The 24,463-nt window shown below is 41.5% G+C and overlaps 1 protein-coding gene across 1 annotated transcript in view; it reads left to right on the plus strand.

Annotated features, from left to right (window-relative positions):
• Positions 1 to 24,463, plus strand: part of PNPLA7 (patatin like phospholipase domain containing 7) — an 864,087-nt gene that overhangs the window by 801,149 nt on the left and 38,475 nt on the right. The window contains exons 33-34 of the mRNA XM_033959965.1: positions 9,785 to 9,895; positions 13,296 to 13,380. Coding sequence (XP_033815856.1) covers positions 9,785 to 9,895; positions 13,296 to 13,380 — 196 coding nt within the window. The remainder of the gene's footprint in view (positions 1 to 9,784; positions 9,896 to 13,295; positions 13,381 to 24,463) is intronic.

Consider the following 24,463-nt stretch of genomic DNA (forward strand, 5'->3'; position numbering starts at 1 on the left):
GGATTGGACGAGGACGGTGAAGTGATTTTGATGGAAATAGGATCTTACTTTCCTCAGCATGTGAAGGCTGAAAAAGCATTTTTTTGCCAAGGAATTTTTATGGTCGTTGAAAGACAGAGTAGAGTCGATGATGATGCCCAAGCCATTGCTAGAGGACTCCTGCTGCAGAGTGGGTCCAGAGGACAGAGGGATGGAGGTGGGAAGATATTCATAGTCACATTAGTCATGTTGTTAAATCTTGTTTCTATAAACTTCGCCTGATACGATCCATTTCATCATTTCTAGAGCCTAAATCCATCAATATTCTTATCCATTCCATGATCATTTCTAAACTAGATTACTGTAACTCTTTGTTAATCAATGTATCCCAAAAAGAAAAAAGGAGACTTCAGATAATTCAAAACTCTGCAATAAAGCTCATTCATAAAGCAAAAAAATATGATCACGTCACTCCATTATTGATCAAGTCCCACTGGCTACCTATTAGCCACCGAATTACTTTCAAAATAGTGTTTCTGGTCTTCAAAGTACTATCTTTCAACGAACCACAGTTTATGTCTAGAATGATTACGCCATATTATTCACCTCGTTCCCTCCGATCGTCATCTCAAGACCTATTATCGGTTCCTTCTTTGAAAATAGTGGGTACAAGGAGAAACGACATGTTTTCCGTTATAGCTCCTCAAACCTGGAACGCCTTACCACTTTTTATCAGAAAAGAAAAGGATCTCACCTCTTTTAAAAAACTTTTAAAAACCTTCTTATTCAATGATGCTTTTATCACTTAAACGATTAAGCCAATGTAGACTTTTCCAAAAACAAAAACAAAAATACATATATATATATTTTTTTTTAATTATTATTATTATTTTTTTTTTAATCTCCCCATCCTTGTGTTTTTCTGATTGATAAAATTGTAACTTTTTTCCCTCTTCCCCTTTAAATTATGTCTGTCACTAAACCACATGCCCTAAGAAAATTTATAAGTAATTTGACTTTTTATTTGTGTCTTAATAACATCCGTTGTCTAAAATTGTTGTTTTAAAACTGTTCTAATATTGTCTGTTACCTCATAAGCTGTTTTTAAATTTGTTCATCGCTTAGAATGTTATATAGGCGATTCATCAAATAATAAACTTGAACTTGAACTTCTAGTTTTGGGCCGAGCCATAGTAGTTTAGTTTTGGACTTGTTCAGTTTCATTTTGACCATATGGGCCCAGGACTGAAGGTTCATTATACAGGAGGATATGTTCTCCGAGAGGTTGGTAAGGTTTGCGTCGGTCTCGAGGAGGACTAGGATGTCGTCGGGATAAGTGTAAATTGTTTCTAGGGGGATAGATGTAGGAGTTTAAGGGAGGACATATGGATGTTGAAAAGAATAGGGGAAAGAGGTGAGCCTTGCGGGACTCCACAAGTTGGTTTCCAGGGGGCGGATGAGGTGCCATTCATGTTGACGGTGTAAGAACGAGAACGTAAGAATTTTGAGAACCAATCTAGGACTGTGGAGTTGATGCCTATTTCGGAGAGTTGGTAGACTAGGATGTCATGGTGGACAACTTCAAAAGCAGCGGAAAGGTCGAATTGAAGGAGGATGGCGAACTTATTTTGAGAGTGGAATAGTTGGACCTTTGAGATTAGGGAGGTCAGTAGGGATTCGGTGCTGAAATTTGGACGAAATCCGTATTGGTAAGGTAGGAGAATAGAGAATCTCTCTAAGTATGATGCGAGTTGGGTGGCTATGATGGACTCGAGCATCTTGGTTAATAGAGGGATATTTGCTATTGGGTGATAGCTGGATGGTGTGGAGGGGTCTAGGTCAGATTTTTTCAGTAGAGGGGTCAGGGCAATATGGCCCATTTCAGAGGAGAAAAGGCCCGAGTGTAAGGCGGAGTTAATGAGTTTGGTAATAGATGAGATGGCCTGCGCAGGAATTTTCTCATATAGGTAGGAGGGGAATGGGTCTAGGGAGCAGTTTCAGGATTTCAGTTTGAGGCAAAGTTTGAGGACCAGGGATTCGGAAACGTGCTCAAAGGTGGACCAGGATCTGTCGACTGGGATGGGGTTGGAGGTCGTTAGGGTAGAATTGGAGTCGGTGGGCACCAGAGAGTTGTAGGGAACTGTAGGTGAGAAGGAGCATCTCAAGGTAATGATCTTATCGTTGAAGAATTTCGCCAGAACACCAGCAGAGGTAGAGGAGGGGACCAAGGTGGAGCCTTTTTTGGAAATTAAGGAATGCCAGATATTGAATAGAGTACTGCTCTGGTTGTTGGATCTGGTGATTTTATCTCCGTAGAAGTTCTGTCTTGCTTTTTTCAGAACTGTATTGTAGAACTTGATATTGACCCTCCAGGACTGTTTATCTATGGGGGATTTAGATTTTTTCCACTTACGCTCCAGAGCTCAGCATTTCTGCTTTAGTTCTCTGTGATAGGGGAGATACCAAGGGGCCTTATGGGAGTAGGAGATGGATTTAGTGGAAAGAGGGGCAAGGGAGTAATAGGTGGACTGGGAGAGAGCGACCCAATTTTGCCAATTGGCTTCTGGAGGCTGAGGAACAGAGGAGAGAAGGTTGAGAAATTTGGTCCAGAATAGGTTGTTCGTAATTTTTTTGCGGAAGGTAATGGAATTGGAAGTGCGTGGTGGAGCTCCAAAAGGTGACATGAAAATTGGGAGACAGAAGGTCCCTAAGAGGTGGTCCGACCAGGGTACATGTTCCCAGCAGGTGTCACCGGCTAGAGTTTTGTGGGCGGTAAGATTGAGAAAACTGATGAGATCTAGCGTATGCCCTTTTTCATGGGTTGGGGATGGGGCAGGGGGGGGAAATCAAGGGAGGTGAGGAAGCTAATGAATTCGGTTGTGTACTTGCTTGTGAGGTCGTCTAGGTGGAGATTGATGTCCCCGATGATCAGTAGTCTTTGGAATTTGAGGAAGGCATTTGTTATAGTCTCAAGGACGAGTTCAGAGGATTTGTTGCAAGGGGTGGGTGGGCGATATAGAAGCAGGATACCCAGTGCGTGAAGGTGGAGTTCATCATTGACCGAGGCTAGCATGTATTCTAGTGAGGTGTGACTGCCTTTTTCGAGGAGCTGGACATCAAAAAATGATTTGTAGAGAAATGCCAGGCCACCTCCTTTTCAGTTAGTTCTAGGAGAGAAAAGGCCATGGTAGCCGTGGGAGCAGAGTTCATTTTGGGTAAATTGATCATCTGTTGTGATCCAAGACTCTGTGATTCATAGGAATCCAGGGTCAGAATCCTCAAGTAGATCCTTCAAAATTTGGATCTTGTTGCATGCGAATCTGATATTGCAATAAAGTGTTGGGACTGGGGTGAGCGAATCGGAGGCGAGGTTTGGGAGGTTGGCAGGGGGAATAGGCTTTAGAGAGGCAAGGTTGGTTTGTCGAGGGTTTTTTGGGGGGGAATGGTTTCTGGTGCATATCAGCGTGGGGATTCTGAAGCCAGGGCAGATGTTACTGACCCTTGCGGAATTGAGGAGGTTGGGAGAGGGAGGTAATAAGCAGAGGGTGGTGTTGAGCGAGGAGCAGAGTAGGAGGAGAAGGAGCCACATGGGTGGCTTCATGGTAAGGGATTGGGAAGCCTTTGGGGGTGGGGAGGCAGGTGAGAGTTGGGGAGCCTTTGGGGGTGGGGAGGTAGGACTTTTTTTTTTTTTTGGAAGCTAGGATGGAGGGAGAGCTAGACAGCAGTTAGTTGGGGAGTTAGGCAGCAGGTTTTTTTTTTTTTAGAGAGCTAGGATGGAGGAAGAGATAGGCAGCAGTGGACCTTATCTACCCCTTCCTAATCTCTTTATCAGAACCTTCTCAAAATAAAAAGTTGCATATAGGACTAGGAAACACCCAACCCCACCCCCAAGAACTCATTTAGATGATATCCAATTAATTAACTATCAAACTACAGACACTTCCCAGAAGGGATTGGATATATTTGTCCCAGATATTAAAAAAAATTTCCTCCATTTTACAGTATAAACAGCATCTTGAAGCTCCATCAAAAGTGAATGTGTTTGAAGCCAATATTTGAAAATAACTTTAAACCTTAAAATACTAGATTTGTGAAGAAATGAGCAGTTGCCTATCATCTTCTACTACTACTACTACTACTAATCATTTCTATAGTGCTACTAGACATACTGTGGCAGGGAAGTCTCTGTCACTGGCTCAAAATCTGCTTAAAAATTGAGAAAGTAGGGAGTCAATCTGTTTATATATTTGTTTAGGGAGGAGAAATGGAATCATACTTAAGACGTATATTATTTTAGCTGCAACAACCATCCTAATTGATTCAAGTCTGCCCCACCAAGAGAGAGTGAGAGGGGACCATTTTTGCATTAAGAATTTAACAGTTGCTAATAGGTATTCTGCGTTAAGTTGACTGGTCTCCTCAATAGTGGGACCAAATAGGATCCCTAAATATTTCATTTTAGTATCTGACCAGATTATCTCGGAGAGAGCGAGACCAGAAGGCTTTGAGCATGCGCAAATGCTCAAAGCCTAGTCCAGCCCAACGCAGGAAGAAGGAGGATGTCTCTCGCACCGCACCGCCCAGCCCAGCCCAGCCCAGCCCAACCCAATGAGGGAGGATCTTCGGGCACTGGCACTGGCACATCCTGTGCATTGGTGCCGGTGCCGGTGCCCAAACGGGTAAGAGATGTTTTGCGGTGCTGGGGGGGATGTAGGATCACGGGGGAGGGGGGTGATGCGAGCGGGGGGGGAGGATTCCGGTTCGCAGGGGGAATGCCGGATTCGAATGGAAAAAAAAAAATGCTCTCTCGGGTAAGCGAGCGGGGGGGAGGATGCCGGTTCGGAGTAGGCGGGAGGAGGTTTTAGCATGCGCGGTATACGCGTGTGCGCGCTATATTAATTTTTTTTTACATAAATTTGTGTTCCCCGCGCGCTATACTCGTGTGCGCGTTTTACACGGGTACGCGGTATATGGGTGAAAAAATGGGATTTCTCAATCGTGCATAACCGATGTTGTAATCTAATCTTTCCCCTCCAGAAAAAGGTCCTGTCCATCAGATCTTCTGAGTTATTGCTCTGGAATATCATACTGGTTGAGGATTCCAAATGGGTGCAAAAGCTGATCAGACTCACCAAAACTGCAAATGGCAATAAGACCAGCTTCCATTCACAATCAGGAATTCGAATGTCAGTTCAGTCACTTGGAACTGCTATCACTCATATTTGAGAAATCATTTATAGCTAAACAGACCTGGTTCTAATGTTTGTCAAGATAGTCTTCCATAGCCAAATCTTGTCCTTCTGAAACTAACTAGCAATATAATGACTAGCTATATATAGAATAACCTTTTCATGTATTTAGCCTCTTTCTTGTCTTGCAATCCCTTTTCAATTTGGCCGCCTTGCAATTGTTCACAGAACTGTTGGAAAAGAGACGCAGCCAAGTTAAGATATTTTTGTTTTGTCTCTGCTGCAGCCTTCTCCTCCCCAGAGTTGCATTTGCCAGGCTTCCAGCTGCTCCTTTAATTTCCATCTTAGCTCTACAACATCAATTGTGTTTTTTAAACATTAAATTAATAGTTTCTATCTTATTGTTATTAAGTTTAAACCTTCTGCATTCTATAGAAGCTATTTTTTATATTTCTACAACCTAAAGATCTAAATCTCAATTGAAACATAGCATATATCACTTCTAATATTATTTTAAGTTTTCTTCTTTATTTATTTCTTCTATGAGACATTAACTTGACCAAATTTACTAATATTACTAATTGTAATGAAATTATTCAAGACATGTCAAAATGATTTCATCAAGGCGCCAAAGGTAATGAGTTTAAATAATCACTGGCTGCTTCTATAGTGTTAAACGATCGCCATCCAGTCAATGTAAAAACACGAAGTACAGCAGGATAAGCCAATATAAAAAGCTGTTTTCTCTGCAAAAGAGCAGTACAAACGGTATAATTTTTTCTTTTTTCCATTAGAGGCCGAGTAGTCTTAGAATAGCTGTATTTGGTGACCGTTATATTTTAACAACTCTCGATGTTGCCAGTATTGTTGCATTAGTGCTGCTTTGCAGGCATAATTATTAATTTTTATAATTACTACTCTGGGTCTTAAGCGAATGTATATTTTCCTGCTCTCTCTAATTTTAAAGGTCCCAAATTCACTGAAAGCGGCAAGTCCACCCTTAGCCATTGCTCTAAAGTTAACGAGAGCAGAATCAGAAATAGATTCAGGCAACCCCACTACACACACATTGTCCCTGTGGGAACGATTTTCTAAATCGTCAAATTTGTCTTCTTGGCAACAAAGTCTCTCCCACAGAGACTCTACAGTGTCTAAGAATCCTCAATATTTGCAACCTGTACTTCAAGTCCACCAGTCCTGCGCGAAAGATCAGAAAAAAGTGCCTCCATCTTAGCCAATTGGTTAGAAATTTGTGTGAGGCTGGGATTCAGCCCCTGTACAACTGCTGCGGTGAGCTCCTTTACATAATCCAGAGACATCAAAGGTGCCGAGTCCCCTGAAGAAACCGCCATACTATTTGACAGGACAGTCTGGAGCTCATCTAGTCTGTTTTAGAAAAGTGTTGATCTTTAAAAAAGCTTCAGCTTGAATTATTCCAAATTCAGGAGTTAATTAGAGCCGATGAAACCTGGGGAGCAGGAGCTCAGCACAGATGCGTCCATCTAAGCCCACATCATCACGTGACCCCCTTAGACTAGTATTCTAAAACAGTAGGCACCTTGGTTCTGTTATAGAATAGGCTTCTACTTCGTGGATTTTCAAAAGGCATTTGACAAAGTACCTCATGAATGACTCCTGAAGAATATAGAAAGTTATGGGATAGGAGGTAATGTCCTATATGGTCGAGCCACATTATTATGATGACCTGCAAATATCCAGAATAACTGCCTCTGATAGCATAGATGCCATGACCAAGGAAGTAGCTGCAAACCACTCGCAAATAATTCTGGTGGTATAGCATGTTGCACTGACCTGTTGAAAGATCGCATTGACCATAGGGGTGTACTTGATCATCAAAGATGGTGAGATACTCATATCAGTTGAGAATGCCTTCCAGAAGTATCCAGGGACCTAGACCATATGAAGAAAACATTCCCCAGACCATTACGCTATCGCCTCCAGCTTGTGTGCATCCAACAATGGTTGCTGGGTGTTTGTTCTTGGCAATTTCATACCTAACATACCAACATCCATTCATTCGATGGAGCTCATTGGAGAAGGTAACCCTCTGCCAGTTGGTGCAAGTCCAATGTTGGTACTCCTGTGCATATTGCAGCTGTTTTTTGCGATGAACTCTTGTGAGCATGGGTGCAGTCACCAATCATCTACTCCGGAGCCCCATTCTCTACAGGGTTCACTGCATAGTCATTTTGGACATACATCTGGTAACCCCCTGGTTCATTTGGATGGTGAGTTGCATGCCGATTGACCCACACCAATCTGCACAGCCGACGTTCACCTCTGGTATCAATGGCTCATGCTGCCTCACAGTTACCATGTCGGATTGTCAGAAAGGTTCCATTCATCCACTCATGGTACACTTTAAACACAGCAGCCAAAACTCTCGTGCAGAACAGGAGAATCACCTCCATGAGTCAATCGTGTACTCAAAAACACTGGAGATGTCCAAAGATAGGTGAGCTGATGTGCATCAGGTGAGCTGATGTGCATTTTTAGTAGACTAACCACACAGACATCCCAGCAGAGCAGTAGAGCACCTTAAGGGGCACTGAAGTGAACAGCAAATAATCCCCTTATAGTGTATGATGTGCCCTGCAAAACCCACCCAAACTTTACTGTACACACCAATAGCACTCATGCCTGCAGGTGTCACCTACATGTAGGTTCAGTAGGATTTGGGTGAGTTGTGGAAGGCTCACATATTACACCATAAGTGTAGTAGTTAGAATGGGATATGGGCCTAGGTCTCCATTTCTATGGTTGGATATACTGCCATTAGTTCTATGCTAGGAAATTGCTTGCTGCTATACTAGGATTGGTCATAACATCTGAAGCTTCTTACAGACAGGTATGTACTTTTCATTCACAGCTTTGGGGAGCAGGAGGGGGGTCAATGACCACTGGGGAAGTGTTGGGGAGGATCATGCTTTCATCCCTCAAGCAGGCATCTGGTCAGTTGGGGCACTTTTTTGGCACTTATGTTTTGTTAAAACACCCCAAATGTCTAAATTGTGTTCTGGACATTTTCTAAAATGTTTGATAATTGCAGAAAACCATCCAAATCATAAGCCTGCCCTAGCCCATCCAAACCATGCCTCTAACATGCCCCTTGAGATTTAGACACACTGCAGACAAGCACCATAGAAATTGGTCTACAAAATATTTTCAAAAATAGTGAATTGGAAGGGTTTGGTGAGAAAAACATCCGTCTGAACCTTTATGCCACTCTTTGGATGTTTTTCTTTTTTGAAAATGAGCCCCAATAGCAGAATTAGACAAGATACAGAGCAGGGCAATGAAAATGATAAAGGGGATGGGACAACTTTCCTATGAGGAAAGGCTAAAGTGGTTAGAGCATTTCACCTTGGCAAAGAGATGGCTCAGGGGAGATGATAGAGGTCTATAAAATACTGAGTGAAGTGAAAAGGATAGATGTTAAGTAGTAAATTCAAAACAAACTAGGAACAATATTTCTTCATGCAATGTATAATTAAACTCTGGAATTCATTGCTAGAGAATGTGATGAAATCAGTTAACTTAGCAGGGTTTAAAAAAGGTTTGATAATTTCCTAAAAGAAAAGTCCATAAGCCATTATTAAGATGGACTTGGAGTAAGCCACTGCTTACCGTATTTTTTGCTCCATAAGACACACCCTAGATTTACAGGAGGAAAACAAGAAAAAAAACATTCTGAACCAAATTGTGTACTAATATATACCAGGCTCTGCACCCAGCCCTCCTCACTTCCTGCCAGGCTCTGCACCCAACCCCACATTCTTTGCCAGGCTCTGCACCATTAAGTATAAACAATTTTTATTGTTGACATAGCACTTCAAAAGCCAAAGCAGTGAATACAGCAATATTACATAAATATCTCAGCAAAGATAATACAACACACAAAGATCAACATCTCCATCACCAATATTTCCATAATAACATAGAAAACTTATAACTATACCAGTACGCCCCACCCATGTTGCAATAACCCCCTTCCATCCCTCCAAATAACTACCCTATTCAAGCCAAGCGATCCAACTTATCACCGAGACCCTGTGTTCTGATAGGTCTCAGAAATCAGATAAAAACAACAACAACCCATAAATGCTACCAATTCCCCAAACCAAAGCTAAACCAACACCCCCCACCACCACCACCACATCTGACTGAAGGAGAAATACAATAAGCCCAGGATACCAGGAGGCTCTGCACCATTAATATACCGGTAAAAGACATGCTGGCTGGTGGAAAAAAGTGTGTCTTATGGAGCAAAAAATACGGTATATCCAGGATAAGCATCATAAAATCTTTTTTACTCTTTTGGATTCTTGCCAGGTACTTGTACCTGAGTTGGCCACTGTTGGAAACAGGGATTCTGGCCTTGATGGGCTTTACATCCCAGCATGGTAACTCTTCATATGTTCTTTTATACCTTGGGGCACCTATTTTCTGTAGCCCAGTTATAGAATTACCCTCAGCATGCCAGAAAAAGTGAAATCTTGCTGTTAAAACTTTTAAGACCCTGCTCCAAATAGTTTGCTGTAAAATGATTAGCATATGTATTCAGATTTTTTGGTTTGTCCTTACTCTGTTTGCAGGAAGTGGGTTATCAGCATGGGAAGACTGTCTTTGATGTCTGGCAAAAGAATAAAGTCATTGACAAGATGCTAAAAGATCGGCAAGAGATCTGCAAATCCAAACCTTCAGATGTATGCTTATTTTGAGTTCTTTAGCCACTTTCCCAACATGTGGTATGCGTCATCCAGTTAGGCATGACATTACCAGGGGATACACACAGCACCTCCACAACACTCACCAAGTCAGCATCATTCCTTCCCTTCTTCCTTTTCTCTCCCAGATCCAGCAGTATCTCTTCTTCTTTCCCCTCCCCAACCCACTGCACTCTTTTGAGTCCAGAACTTCTTCCTTTCTGTTCTACTTCCTACAGTCTGTCCTCATCTTGATTGTTGCAAGCAGCAGCACAGCATAGCACAATTATTCAATCAGGCAGCCTCAGGGCCTTAGCTGCACCTCCACAAAAACAGGAGCTTGCATTAGAGGAGGCAGAGCGTGGCTTAGCATAGGCTCCAGGCCTGCTGCTGCCATAAGGGGAGGATGGACTACAGGAAATAGGACAACTGTGGAGATTTTAGCATGGATAAGAGTAGTGGAAACTGAGGATAGCTGACTATCTCCCGCTGACTATCAGGCTCATTGGCCAGCCAACGAAAATCAGTTTTGCTGGCTAAGTGCAAGTCACTGACCTTTGCTCTGGATATTCAATACCAGTGATCCCAGCATTGACTATCTGGGATTGCTACCAACCATGAGAAACAAACGGGTTGCCTCCTACAGTTCAATATTGGGCCCTAGGAATCTTGAGATGCCAAAGAGCAAATTAATGACTCTGTGGTTGCCTTCAATTTCTATAGTTCACACTGATTCTTAGTATTGTGCATGTTAAAACACTCAGGAGTTAAAACACAAAGGGTCAAATTCTGTAAACAGCATCCCGATTGTAGGCAGTGGCAGGTGTCTTACCGCTGTCCAACCAGCCAATTGGGACGCACGTAAAAACAAACAACCCCCCCACCCCCCAAAGCAGGCCGCCTACACTATAGGTGTCTGTTGCTGGTGCAGGGAGGTGCCTAGGGACGCTTAAGCTCTCCAAGGCAGGGTATGGACATGGTTTCACCTGGAAGTGGCCTTGGGTGAGCTTAAGCAACCCTAGGCATCTCCATAGGGCCAAGATAGGCGCCTGAAATGTAGGCCATTAAAATGTTGGTCTACATTTTAAATGCTGGCCATCAAATAGATGCAGCCACTAAGCTGAGGGTGGCAAGGAAATCTCCCTACTGTGATCAGCTGAGCGGCTGTGGCACAGAACCCAGGTATGTTGGATAGATTGTGAGCCCACTGGGACAGATAGGGAAAATGCTTGAGTACCTGATTGTAAACCGCTTAGATAACTTTGATAGGCAATATATAAATACCTAAAATAAATAAAAATAAAATAAACCCCAGAACCCTACCACAAATTGGCCGGCAGAAGGGATGCCCATTCCCTCGTGCCACCATTCCCAGACCCCCTGACACTGTCTACGGCAGGAGGGATGCTCAATTCCTCCTGCTGCCACCCCCAAAGTCCCACCTGACACTCTGTGGCAGGAGGAATGCCCAGTCCCTCTCGCCGCCACCCCCAACCCCTGCCTTGAAGTCCCCCTGCATTCCCTCCTGCCAGCAGGCCCCCTCCAAACCCATGATACTACCCCAGACCTGAACCCCCCACCCGGCACCCCCCAGTACCTTCTGTAGTTCGGCCAGCCAGAGGGCCACCCATTGGAGTGGCGTTTGGCATTGGCCAATTGGAGTCTTAGGGACTTCTCAGAATGTACTGGGAAGTAGGCGTAAGACTTTGGTTGGCCCAGGTGCCTAAGATGCTTCCTATGGAAAATGCCTTACGTGCCTGGGCCAATCAGGGTACCTAAGGCACTAATCAAAGCAACTTTTCTGTAGAGGCAGGACCGGTGGCTGGGGGGAGTAGGCATTCCTAAAGCTAGCTGAACTACAGAAGATACTGGGGGGAATGTTGGGGTGGGTTTTGGGAGTGCTGGGGTCTGGGAGGTGGTGTCATGGGTTTGGGTGGGGCCTGCTGGCAGAAGGGAGTGGGCATCCCTCCTGCCTAGCGTGGTGGTGGTGGGATTGTTTTGGAGGTTCCAGCAGGAGGAAGTGGGCATCCCTCCTGCTGGGGGACTTTGAGGGGGGGTTGTAGGTTGTGGTGGGAGGGATTGGGAATCCCTCCTGAAGCGGAAGCGGACAGTGTCAGGTGGGAGTTTGGGGGGAGTGGCAGCAAGAGGAATTGGGCATCCCTCCTGCCAGCCAAATTATGGTGGGGTTTGAGGTTCCCTGCCATGGCTGCTCAGCTGATCGCAGCAGAGGATTACCTTACTGCAATTAGCTGATGGGAAGGGATCAGGCATGATCCTCTAACCGGCACCTGTGACATAGGTGCCACTTAAAGAATCAGGCCGGTTAAGCGGTGTTGGGCATCTGTCCCTTAGGGAAGATGAGATTCTGTATAGGATACAGGTGTGTGATTCTCAGTCGCTTCTTAGGCGGCTGCAGAAACCAGCATCCTATACAGAATTTTCCCCAAAAAGCCTTGCAGTAGAGCAGGTTCAGCACATGGCTCTACTGCAAAACTGTAATGCCAAAAATACTGCCATACGTTATCAGCAATGAGCTTGCAAATGAGTAGCAGTTGACTCAGGCACTATAACCAGAAGGGTAACATTTATTATAAAAAGTTGCTTGTGGTTTGCATTGGCTTCTGATATCCCTCTCCCTCCCACCTGACTTGATCAAAGCCTTCAACCCCCCCCCCCCCCCCACAAACTATAAAAGAATCTCTGTGGTATCTAATTCGCTTATATGGCAGACTGGCCCTGCCAATATGAAAATGATGGCCCAGAGGCAGTAACAAATGGGCATCGCTTCTGCATCATATATGCTTTGGAGCTGGGGTCCTCACTATACATGCAGGACTATTTCTTTTTAATTCAGATCAGGCAGGGAAGAAGGGGGCCACTATAGACACCAGGATAGTATTTATGAGTCAGGAGGTAGAGGGCTGGTTGGTCCTACTGAGGGAGAATGGCTGCTGGGGGTCATGGGAGGTGGGAGGGTAACTAGACATCAAGAAAATTATTTTTTAATCAGGGGGAGGGCTGGTCTGGTCCTCTTGGGAGGGTGCCAGAGGTACATTATTTATTTTAAATTACGGTGATGCAAAGGAAAGAAAGATGAGGCTGCCTCCAACCTAACTATAGGTTTATGTGGTTAAGCCCCTATGGAAGACTTCAGTGTATAACCCTGCATTGCTTCAGGGTAGCTAATCTGCTCCTTAGCATGCATTTTAACATGCTGTACACTAATGTCTACCAGAGGGGTAAACCTCAGTGCAGAAACCCTTCTATCATACAACAGCCATTAACAAACAGGTAAACTCATTAATCATGTGCTGCAGCTCACAGTAGCTTAGGCCCCTCACTATTAATACTTGAGACATATCATTAAGATAATTTGTCTTCTATTTTCTTTCTTTTCTAGTTGTTTACTTGCCCCAATGCCTCCTATACTGATCTTGCTGAAATTATTTCTAGAATTGAGCCAACAAAAGCAGCTGTAGTGGATGGTGAGTTAAGCCTTTGCTCTAGCAAGAACTGGGGATATTCATCCTTTTGTTTCCATCTTAGTACAACATGGAGTTACATTACATTACATTGGTGCCTTCTATCCCACCAATACCTTTGAGTTCTAGGCAGTTTACAAAAGAATTGGCCTGGATGTTCCCAGAGAGATTACAAGGTTGATAGATAGAATATGCATTGTGATCTGGGGATGAGTCGAATAGCATTGTTTTCAATTCTTTCCGGGGGGCGTGGCTTGGAGTGCGCAAAATGGTGGCATAACCGCGGAGCTCCCCGAACCCAGACAACTAACTGAAAGCGTGCAAGCGGTCCTTCGGGGTGGGGGTGCGAGCGGTCCTGCGGGGGGGGGGGGGGTTAAATCGGACGTCGGGGGGGGGGGGGAACTATGTAAAAAAAAATTTGTACAACGCATGCGCGGTACGTAAAAACCACGTATAACGCGCGCGTTAAATGCGAGAAAATACGGTACATGTATGGCTTGTACTATCCATCTACAATGAGAGTGTCTACTGGAAATAAGTCCTTGTATTTTCAAGACCCTGCAAAACTTAAAGAGTTTCTATCACAAGAGGAACCAATGTCTACATGAAGGAATATTGTTTAAAGAAAAAGAGAAAATGGAGAAGACTCATTTTGAAGGAAAGAGGAAAAAAAAAAAGGGAAGAAAGAAGGAAAAAGAGGAAGATGAATGATATTGGACCAAGTTATTTTAAATGCATTTGAGGATCCTTTGACTAATTTTTATTTTAATATTTTGAATGTAATGATATATTCTTAATTTAATAAGAAATTTATTTATTTATGAGAGTTATTACTGATATATATATTTACCCAACTACTAACTACTAACTAATATGAATAACAGTATTTGATTAAATAAGGGGATAAATATAGGATACTGAATATTTAAAAAAGGGATTATTAATAAAATAGGAAATGATTTCAGAGTTTTATTAATAGATATGAAAATACATATTTTATTCAAATATTTATTTATATTGAATATATTATGAATGATTTTACATGAAAATGTTTAAAATTAATTGGTTAGATGCTGGTATTAACATATATTAACTGTATGAATGAATATATTTAAATTAACAATGAATATTTAATATACATGGAATTATAGCTAAATTTGAAATATGTTTAAATAATATTAAGATGGGACATATATGACTTTGAAGAGAGGATATGTTTATAATTTTTTATGAATTAATTTAAATATGAGTCTTAATATAATTATATATTTATCTAGATACTAATTGATATGAAATACAAAAAATTTATTAAATAAAGGGTTAAGTCTAGGGAATTGGGATTTTTAAAGAAGGGATAATTAATAAGGAGGTAAAGAATTTTTAAGATAATAATTAATTTATATGAATAATTTACTACGTTTAAGTAGATATTTATATTGAATTCATTATAGATAATTCTATGTAAGAATGTTAAAATGAAATTATCAATATTAATGTCAATAATTATTAATTGAATGATTGAGTATATATAGATATAAATAATTAAATATTTATATATGTGGGGGAAAAAGAATAGCTGAACTTTTGAGATATGTTAATTCAATATGGAGGGATATTAGTTGCCTTGGGGGGGGTTTTAGGGTCTGCTATACCAATGTGTGTTCCAGGTCAGACAATGATTATGGGGGGAGGGGAGGGAAAATAGAGGGAGGGAGGGGGGTTCAGAGGAATAATGTATTTATGAGGAATGAAAATGGGAAAAATGTAAAATTTGAATTGTCTCTTTATAATTTTATTTTCTGGGGGGGTAAGGGATGGGGGGATTGGGAAAAGGAAATATATCTAATAAATGTGCTGAGGTCTGGTCATATATATTATCATAGAAGTATTTGCCAAAATTTAATCATAAAATAGATGGATATAAAAATGTATTCTATTAATGTCAATGGTTTAAATCATCCTATTAAGAGAAAGAAAGTATTAACGTTCCTTAAGAAGCAAACTGCGGACATATATTTTATTCAAGAGACGCACCTTTCTGAGATTGAATCTAAGAAGTTATCTGGGGGTTGGATTTCTAAATGTTTCTTTGCACCTGCAGTGGGGAAAAAAGCTGGGGTTGCTGTTCTGATAAATAGGAAGTGCAATGCTGATTTCAAATTAATAAACTATGATCCTTTAGGAAGATGGGTGCATATCAAAATGGTTCTGGGAAATACAACCCTGGATTTATTTAATTTATATGCTCCTAATTCGAATCAAATGGAGTTTTTTAAACAAGTTCAATAATTACTGTTACCATTGGCTGCTTCTAATTTAGTCGTAGCAGGAGATTTCAATGCTGTAATGGATCCGATTTTGGATAAGAAACCAAGTAGAATTATGAAATCGTTAGGTTTAGATAATCTGGTTCAATCTTGTAATTTAGTTGATATATGGCGTATTCTTCATTTTAATGATCAGGAATTTTCTTTTTGTTCTCAGGTCCACAAATCTTTTTCACGAATTGATTATATATTTGTATCTAATAATATAGCGCAGCGTGTGTTAAAAGCAGTTATTGATCCCATTGTAATTTCAGACCATGCTGGTGTGTGGATTGACTTTCAGAATGATGAAATAGAACACTTTAATTCAATTTGGAGATTTAATAATGCTTTACTTGCAGATTCGAACTTCCTGGAAGATCTTAAATTAAAGATGAATGAATTTTTTCAAATTAATAATTCGGACAATATTAATGCTGAGATTTTGTGGGACGCTTTTAAAGCAACAATGAGAGGAAATATTATTTCATATTCAGCATTTATTAAAAAACAACTTAAAAAACAATATGTTGATTTGGAAAAACAAATTAAAGTATTAGAAAATAAATTAATTGAGAAATGGGAACATAATAAATTACAAAATTTATTAAAAGTAAAAGCGAAATATAATGAGATTTCTTCTCAATTTGTGAGGAAAGATATCTTCTATAAGCAAGTTCAGTACTATGGTAATTCAAACAAAGCTGGAAGATTATTAGCAAATTTTCTTAAAGCAAAAAAAAGGAAATCTAAGATTATTGCAATTAAAGATACACAAGGCAATACACACACTAACACTAAGGATATTTTAATACAGTTTCTTGATTTTTATAAAGATTTATATTCTTCTGAATCTTATGAAAATAAAGAACAAGATGGATTAAATTTCTTAAATTCATTTATTGGACCAAATGTTCCGGATCATATAAAACGAAGTTTAGAAGATCCTATATCTTTAAAAGAAATAGAATCAGCATTGAAGTCTCTTAGAGTTGGATCCGCTCTGGGTGGTGATGGTTATACTGTTGAATTTTATAAATCATTTCAAAATATTATCTTACCATATTTATTAAACTTGTATCAATACCAAATGAATAATGGGAATATATCAGGTACTATGGCTGATTCGGTAATTATTGTCTTACCAAAACCAAACAGGGATCCTACCTTGGTTTCAAATTACAGGCCTATCTCTTTATTAAATGTAGATAGTAAATTGATTGCTAAAGTATTAGCAATAAGATTGGCAAAAGCTCTTCATTTTATTATTGATGTACACCAAAAAGGATTTATTGCTAAAAGACACTCATCAAATAATACTAGACTAGCATTTCACTCTTTAAATTTAGCGAAAAATATGAATGATCCAGTTTTTATGGTATCTTTAGATGCAGAAAAAGCATTTGATAGAGTGGAATGGAGTTTTATGTATCAAGCTCTGGAATGGTTTGGAATAGGTCCTGGTTTTATTAAAATGATTCAGACTTTGTATAGCTCTCCTGGTGCAAGATTATATATTAATAACAATTTATCAGATAGATTTAACTTGCGTAGGGGAGTTAGACAAGGATGTCCTTTGTCCCCCTTACTTTTTGATGTTGTTTTAGAACCCTTATTAATTGCAATTAATCAAACTAAGGAGATAAAGGGAATCCCATTCTCTTACTGGGAATTTAAACTTTCTGCATATGCAGATGATATATTATTATATTTAAGAGAACCGGGGAATACTGTTCCAAGTCTACTAAATCTTCTAGAGAAATTTGGAAAATTTTCTGGATATAAAATTAATTGGAGTAAATCGGAAATTCTTCCAATTAATGTTCATTGTACCAAAGGATTATTTGATTCATATTCATTTATGTGGAAAGAGGAAGGGTTAAAATATTTAGGAATTATTATCAAAAATACAATTGAAGATACAGTCAAAGAAAATGAAAAAACTTTTATTAAAAAAAATAACAGAAATGTGTGAGCAATGGAATCCTTTACATCTTTCTTGGTGGGGAAGAGTTCAAACAATTAAAATGATGATATTGCCTGTGGTTTGTTATCAAATGAGTATGATACCAATATTTTTTCAGGGGTCATTCTATAAAAAGTTAAACAATATTCTTACAAAATTTGTTTGGTTTGGGAAAAGACCCAGAATTGCTTTAGTATCTTTACAAAGGTAAATTTTCCAAATTTTTATAGGTACCATCAAGCCTATATTCTAAGACAGGGTATGTATTGGATCCTCCCAGATCTCATGGAGAATGTACCAGATTGGCTATATCTAGAATGGCGGCTCCTGTTCCCATTACATTTAGAACATCTAATTAGTATAAAAATGCCTAGACAATATAAAGATAACAGAATTCTATTGGATACTTGGAAGACATTAAGAAATATTAGTAATCTATCACCAGAGCCAATTGCTAAATCATTAAATCAATCTATTTGGGTAAACTCCAGGATCAAGATTGGCGGATACAAAATCGTCTGGAAACAATGGATAATTGCAGGTATACGAACATTGAATGATGTTATTTCAGAAGGATCAATGCTTAGTTTTTCACAATTGCAACATAAATTTGGATTAAATAAAACACAATATTTTAAATGGATGCAATTGAAGCAAGCTATTCAGGCAGGGTTCCCTGAATGGAAAGATCTTAATACCCAATATAGTCTGCAGGTTCTATGTTTCCAGGCGGATTTTTTGGGTCACCAAGCCGCAAAATGGTATAAATTGTTATATGGATTTTTAAATAAAAAAAAGAAAACTGGACTTAGGGATATTTGGAGTATTGAGATTGGACAGACAATTTCTGCGTCTCAATGGCCACTATTTTGGTCCTGGAGATTAAGATCTACAAAGTCAGCATCTATGAGTCAAACTTGGATGTTTTTGTTACATAGAGTTTTATGGACCCCCTACGCGCTTACAAAAGATAGATAGTACTAGATCTAATAGATGCTGGCATTGCAGAGTAGAAGTTGGGACATTAGATCACTTAATTTTTTTTTGTCCCTGTGTAAATGCATTTTGGAAATTAATTTGGCCCCAAATTAATGAATTACTAGAAAATCATGTAGGACTCTCATATGATACTATACTATTTGGTACAGCAATGAGAACTCAGAGTCCAATTTCAGCAAATAATAACAAATTATTATTAATATGGCAGGGGTCACCATGCAACAAATAACTCAAAATTGGAAGGATTATACCAAATTAAATTATACATTTTGGTGGAATTCAGTCTGTCATATATACAAAATGGAAAAAACAATAGCATTACAACAGGGAAATATTCATAATTTTAAGAAAATTTGGGAACCATTGACTCGCTATTCCAATGATCAGATTTCATAGCACATTAGTAATAGTTATATTAGAATGGGGAGGGGAATGTATATTATGTGGAAATAAGAAATGAAAAAAGGGGAGGGTTATATTTTATATGATAAGATGAATTATTTGCAATCACAATTTTCATGTATTAATTGAATATAATATGTACAATTCAAATATTGTAAGAATGCAAAAATTTATAAATAAAAATTAAAAAAAAAAAAAATTCTTTCCTGAAGGTTTTGGACATTGTGGTCAGCAGATTGGAGAGGTGGTGGTTTAGTCTCACTGCTCAGGTGACTAATAGTCCGTCATATATTTTTTTGCTTTATGTGCCTTTGACAGTGAGGTAGGTAAAGTGTGCTTGGGTTCTCCTTGGTCTGGATTTGTTGTTCCTGATTAGGCAATTGTTTAGATAGCTTGGTCAGTTTCCATTTAGGGCTTTGAATAGGGTGCAGTAGAATTTGTTTTGTATGCGTGCTTGTACTGGGAGCGTGTGCGAGTCTCGGAAAGCGGTGGAAATGTGGTCATATTTTTTCAGCAAATATATCAGTTTGAGACCTTTATTTTGCACTGTTTGTAACTGTTTTAACATATTGGTAGGGCATGACAGATATAGGATGTTACAGTAGTCAGGAGTCTCAGGACTAGCGACTGGATCATGAATCTGAATTGTTTGTTGTTAAAGTATTTTCGGATTTGCCTTAAGTTGCACATGATTGTGAATGTCTTCTGGACAGTTTTGCTGATTTGAAGTTGCATGGTGCAGCCTTTGTCTATCATTATTCCCAGCAGTTTTAGGCTGGGGTGGATGGGATATATGATGGAGTTTATTTCTAGGTTTGTTATGGTTGGGGTTTTGTTTTCTTTCTAGAAGTAGGAATTTGGTTTTGTCTTGGTTCAGCTTTAATTTGTGGTTTCTCATCCATTGTAACACTGTTTCTAGTGTTATGTGTAGTTTGTGTGTTGTGTTGAGGGTAGATTGGTCGAAAGGCAGGACAATGGTAATATCATCTGCGTAGCTGTATGAAGTTATGCCTAGTTTTTCTAAGCAAGTGCCGAGTGTGGCTATGTAAAAGTTGAAGAGTGTTGGAGATAGTGGAGAGCCATGGAGGATTCTGCAGGGGTTGGTCAAGGATTCCGATTGTTCTTTGTTTGCTTTAACTCTGTATCTCCTTGAACGGAGGAATCCTTTAAACCAATTGTAGACTCTGTGATTCCTATTGCCTCCAATGTTTGTAGTAGGATGTCGTGATCTACCAGGTCAAATGCTGCAGTGAAATCAAGCTCTATGAGCAGCATTTTTTTGCCTTTGCTCAGGTGTTGTTTGGCTAGTAGTGTTTCTGTACTGTAGTTGCCTCTGAAGCCTGATTGTGAGGGGTGGAGTATGTTGTGGTTTTCTAAGTATTTAGTGAGAAGTTTTGCTACGAGGCCTTCCATTAGCTTGATGTATAGCGGTATTGAGGCAATAGGTCTGTAATTAGATGGCTGATCTGTAGCTCCCTATGGGTCTTTCAGAATATGAGTAATGATGATTTCAGTGAGATCTTGTGGAAATTGGCCCTCTGTGAGCATGTAACAAATCCACTGCATAAGGTGAGTGCGGAATCTAGTGCTAAAGGCTTTTAACAGGTATGGGAGACAGTGGTTGAGGTTGTAAGCCGCATGATTGTATTTTCTGTAGAGTCTGTCTAGTCGAGCCATTGTAAGTCTGGGAAGTCTGAATAGTTTCTGTCTGCTGCTCAGAACTCTTTTTCTATGGGTGGTAGTGAGATTTCATCAAGGTGGTTTGGGGTCCCATTGATGGTATTTCTAGCTGTTGAGATTTTGTTTCTGAAGAATTCAGCTAGTTGGTTGGCTGGGGGGGGGGGGGGGGAAAGGGCGGTTTTGATGGCCAGGTAGGGTTTGGTGTTTGTGAGTTCATTTAGTAATTTGAAAAATTTTTTGGTGTCTTTGGATTTCTGTGCCTATCTAATTGGTGTAGTATGTCTTTCTTTTTTCTTTTAGTGATTTTATTGTTTGTTCAGTGCTCTCCAGGCTGTTTTTGTGTGTTCTCGGTTATTTTTTCTCCATTCTCTTTCGAGATGTCTGCATTGTCGTTTGAGTTGCAGTAGTTCGTTGTCGAACCATTTGTCTGAGCGTCTGCAGATTCTGTTTTTTGTTTGCGATTGTCATATCTTAGAGGATGGTTGTACTTAGGGTGCACCAGTGGTTAATTAAGTATTTGGTAGTGTTGCTCGATTCACAATTCAAATTGATTCACTTATTCATTTCGGGTGAATCGATGTGAATAAATTCAAAACCAAAAAAAATCGGTCTCCCAATTCACTGTCTGACTCTCCCCCCTCGCCCCCTAAAGCAGGATCGGCAGCACTGCCTCTTGCTGGATGGTGCTGCCGCTCCTGCTTTAGAGGGCGAGGGAGGAGGGTCAGTTGGGAAGTGCTGCAGTGTTCGGCTTCCCTCCTGGCCTTCTGTGCCTCCCTTTACCTGATTGCAGCAGAGAGCAGCCTGTAGAAAGGGTCGCGGGCACTATAGCGATCCTTGCAGGTTGCCATAGGCCTCAGGAGCTATCATCCCTCTGCCGCGATCCTGCCTCTGGCGTCAGAGGAGGGGTAGGACCGTGGGAGAAGGACAACAGCTCCTGAGGCCTATGGCAACCTGCAAGGATTGCTAAAGTACCCGTGATCCTTTCTGTAGACTGCTCTCTGCTGTAAGTAGGTAAAGGAAGGTGCGGGAGGCCAGAGGGGAACACACTGGCCTTCCGGGGGGGAGGAGAGTCCTTCGGGGGAAGGTACAGTCTTTCGAGGAGAGACAGGCCTTCAGGGGGTTGCAGGCCTTCAGGGGTGGGGTGCAGGCCTTTGGGGGTATAGGCAGGCCTTCAGGGGTGGGGTATAGACCTTCATGGGGGATGCAGGCCTTCAGAGGGGACAGACCTTCAGGGGAGGTGCAGTCCTTTGGGGGGGGACAGGCCTTCAGGGGTGGGGTCCAGGCCTTCAGGGGGGCATCTTCAGGGGAGGGGGCCCTAATGTATACGGAGGGAGGGAAGGGGGATTCAAAGAGACATGCATATGCTGGACCTTGGGGGGGAAGAAATAATGGATCTAAAAACAGAAGAGTGAGAGAGAGATGGTGGATAATGGGATTTAGGGAGGGAAGGAGCAGAAAGGGAGAGAAGTTGGACACAAGGGATGGTGTGAAGGGGGTAGAGATACTGGATAGGAGGGTAGTTGAGAACAGAAAGGGAGAGATGGTGGACCCTGGGGTGGTGGGGAAGGAGAGAGAGATGCTAGATGGAAGGGTAGTTGAGAAAAGGTGGATCTGTGGAGGGAGACGAAAAAAGGAAAGATGCCAGACCTCCTGGGAAGAGAAGGGAAACGGAAGGGGAGAACAGAGATAGAAGATTGATGGTTAGCACGGAGAAAGAAGAAAAGAAGGAGACCCTGGCAAGCAAGTTCAGAAGACAACCAGAGCCTGGGACCAACTATATTTGAATATTAACCAGACAACAAAAGGTAGAAAAATAATTTTATTTTCTGTTTTGTGATTACAATATGTCAGATTTGAAAAGTGTTTCCTACCAGAGCTTTTGTTAGACCACAAACGTGAGCTAGGATTTAACAGAGAGAGGAAAAATCTTTTTTGTTTGTTTATACCACAGCGCCAGTGTGGTTAGAAGAAGGCAAAGGGAATGAAGAGGCTATAAAATAAACCCACCAGGATGTTTTATAAAAATACCCAATTGGGCAGGTAATTGTATCACTGAGGACACACAAATAATTCTCACCATAAAATCATTGGTGCAGTGGCCAGTTTTTCTAATCAGAATACTAAAAGGAAATTTTAAGACAATCCAAGAATGTAAGACGGGACTTAACAAAGACTTCAGCTTCTTTTCATACTACAAAGAAATCTAAACTGCTTTGTTACCTCTCTCTCTCCTACTTATCAACAAACTCCTCCCTCTTCCTGTGAAACTGTCACTGAAATGCTTTCATGTTTCCCTTATATCATAGGTGTCGTAATGGGGGGGGGGACCACGGGGGCCGGGGCCTCCCCAAAAAATGGTGCTCCTGCCATATCCTGTGATCCCTGGTGGTCCAGAGGTGCAGCAGGCAAGAGCAAGCTTTCTGCGCTCCTGCTTCGCTGCTAACCCGGTCGTCGGAGGCTGCCTGTGTTCTATTCAGCCGCTGAGTGGCCCCAAGCAGCAGCACGCTTTGGCACTGCTGCTTGGCACTGAGCGGCTTCCTGATGGGCTCCTGTGAATTCTCAAGAATTGGGAGAATTCACGGGAGCCAATAAGAAAGCCGCTCAGTGCCGAGCAGCAGCGCCAAAGCATGCTTCTGCTTGGGGCCACTCAGCGGCTAAAGAAAATGGCAGCCTCCAATGACTTGGTTAGCAGCGGGACAGGAGCGTGGAAAACTTGCTCCTGCCCATTGCATCTCTGGACCACAAGGGATCGGAGGAGATAAAAGACAGGGCAGGAGGGCTGGGTGCAGAACCAGGCAGGGGAGGGGTAGTGCAGAGCCTGACAGGGGAAGGAAGGGGGTTGGTGCAGAGCCAGGAATGGGGCTGGGTGCGGAGCCTGGCAGGGAGGGGGCTGGGTGTAGTGCCTGATAGGAGAGAAGGGGACTGGATGCAGAGCCTGACAGGGGAGGGGCTGGGTGCAGGGGGGTAGGGAGTTGGGAGTTGGGAAGGCAGGGAAGACATGCTCAGGGGGTTGGGACTGCATGTACTGGGAGAGGGTTGGGAAGGACAAATTAATGGGCTGGGGGGTATGCTGCACAGGTGTGGTAATGGGAAGGGAGAGAAAGAAATGCTGCCGGTGGGGGAAGGAAAAGGAACGTAGAATTGTTGGACATAAGTGTGTGGCGTGAGAGGGAAAGAGAGATGATGTATATGGGGAAAGGAAGAAAGGGAGAATTGCTGGACATGATAGTGGTGGAGAGGAGAGATGGAGAAATGTTACACTGGGAGGGAGGAGAGATAACTCGGAGAAGGGAGAGATGTCAGACCACTGGAATGGGAAGGAGAGAGATGCCAGACCACAGAACGGAAGGGAAGCAGGGGAGAGAGAGATGCCAAATGGCAGAAAGTAGAGGAGAGAGATGTTAGACCTCTGGAAGAGGGAGGGAAGGAGAGGAGAAAGATGCCAGATCATATGAGGGGGGAAGACAGAGATGTCTGACCATGGGAGAGGGATGAGATGGTGCATAGGGATGGAGGGGAAGGGAAGACAGCAGGAGGAGATGGTGCACAGCAATGGGTGGAACAGGGAAGATATAAGAAGAAATACTTCTTATGGATAGATGGGAGGAGGGGAGAAAAAAGAGGGAGGAGATGGTACACATGGATCGATGGGAAGGGAAAGCATGGAAAAGTAGATTTTGAGAAGAAAGCAGAAAAATGGAAGAAAGTTGAATGTTAAAAGTTAATGCTAAAG

Source organism: Geotrypetes seraphini, chromosome 10 (assembly GCF_902459505.1).
Source record: "Geotrypetes seraphini chromosome 10, aGeoSer1.1, whole genome shotgun sequence".
Lineage (NCBI taxonomy): Eukaryota > Metazoa > Chordata > Amphibia > Gymnophiona > Dermophiidae > Geotrypetes > Geotrypetes seraphini.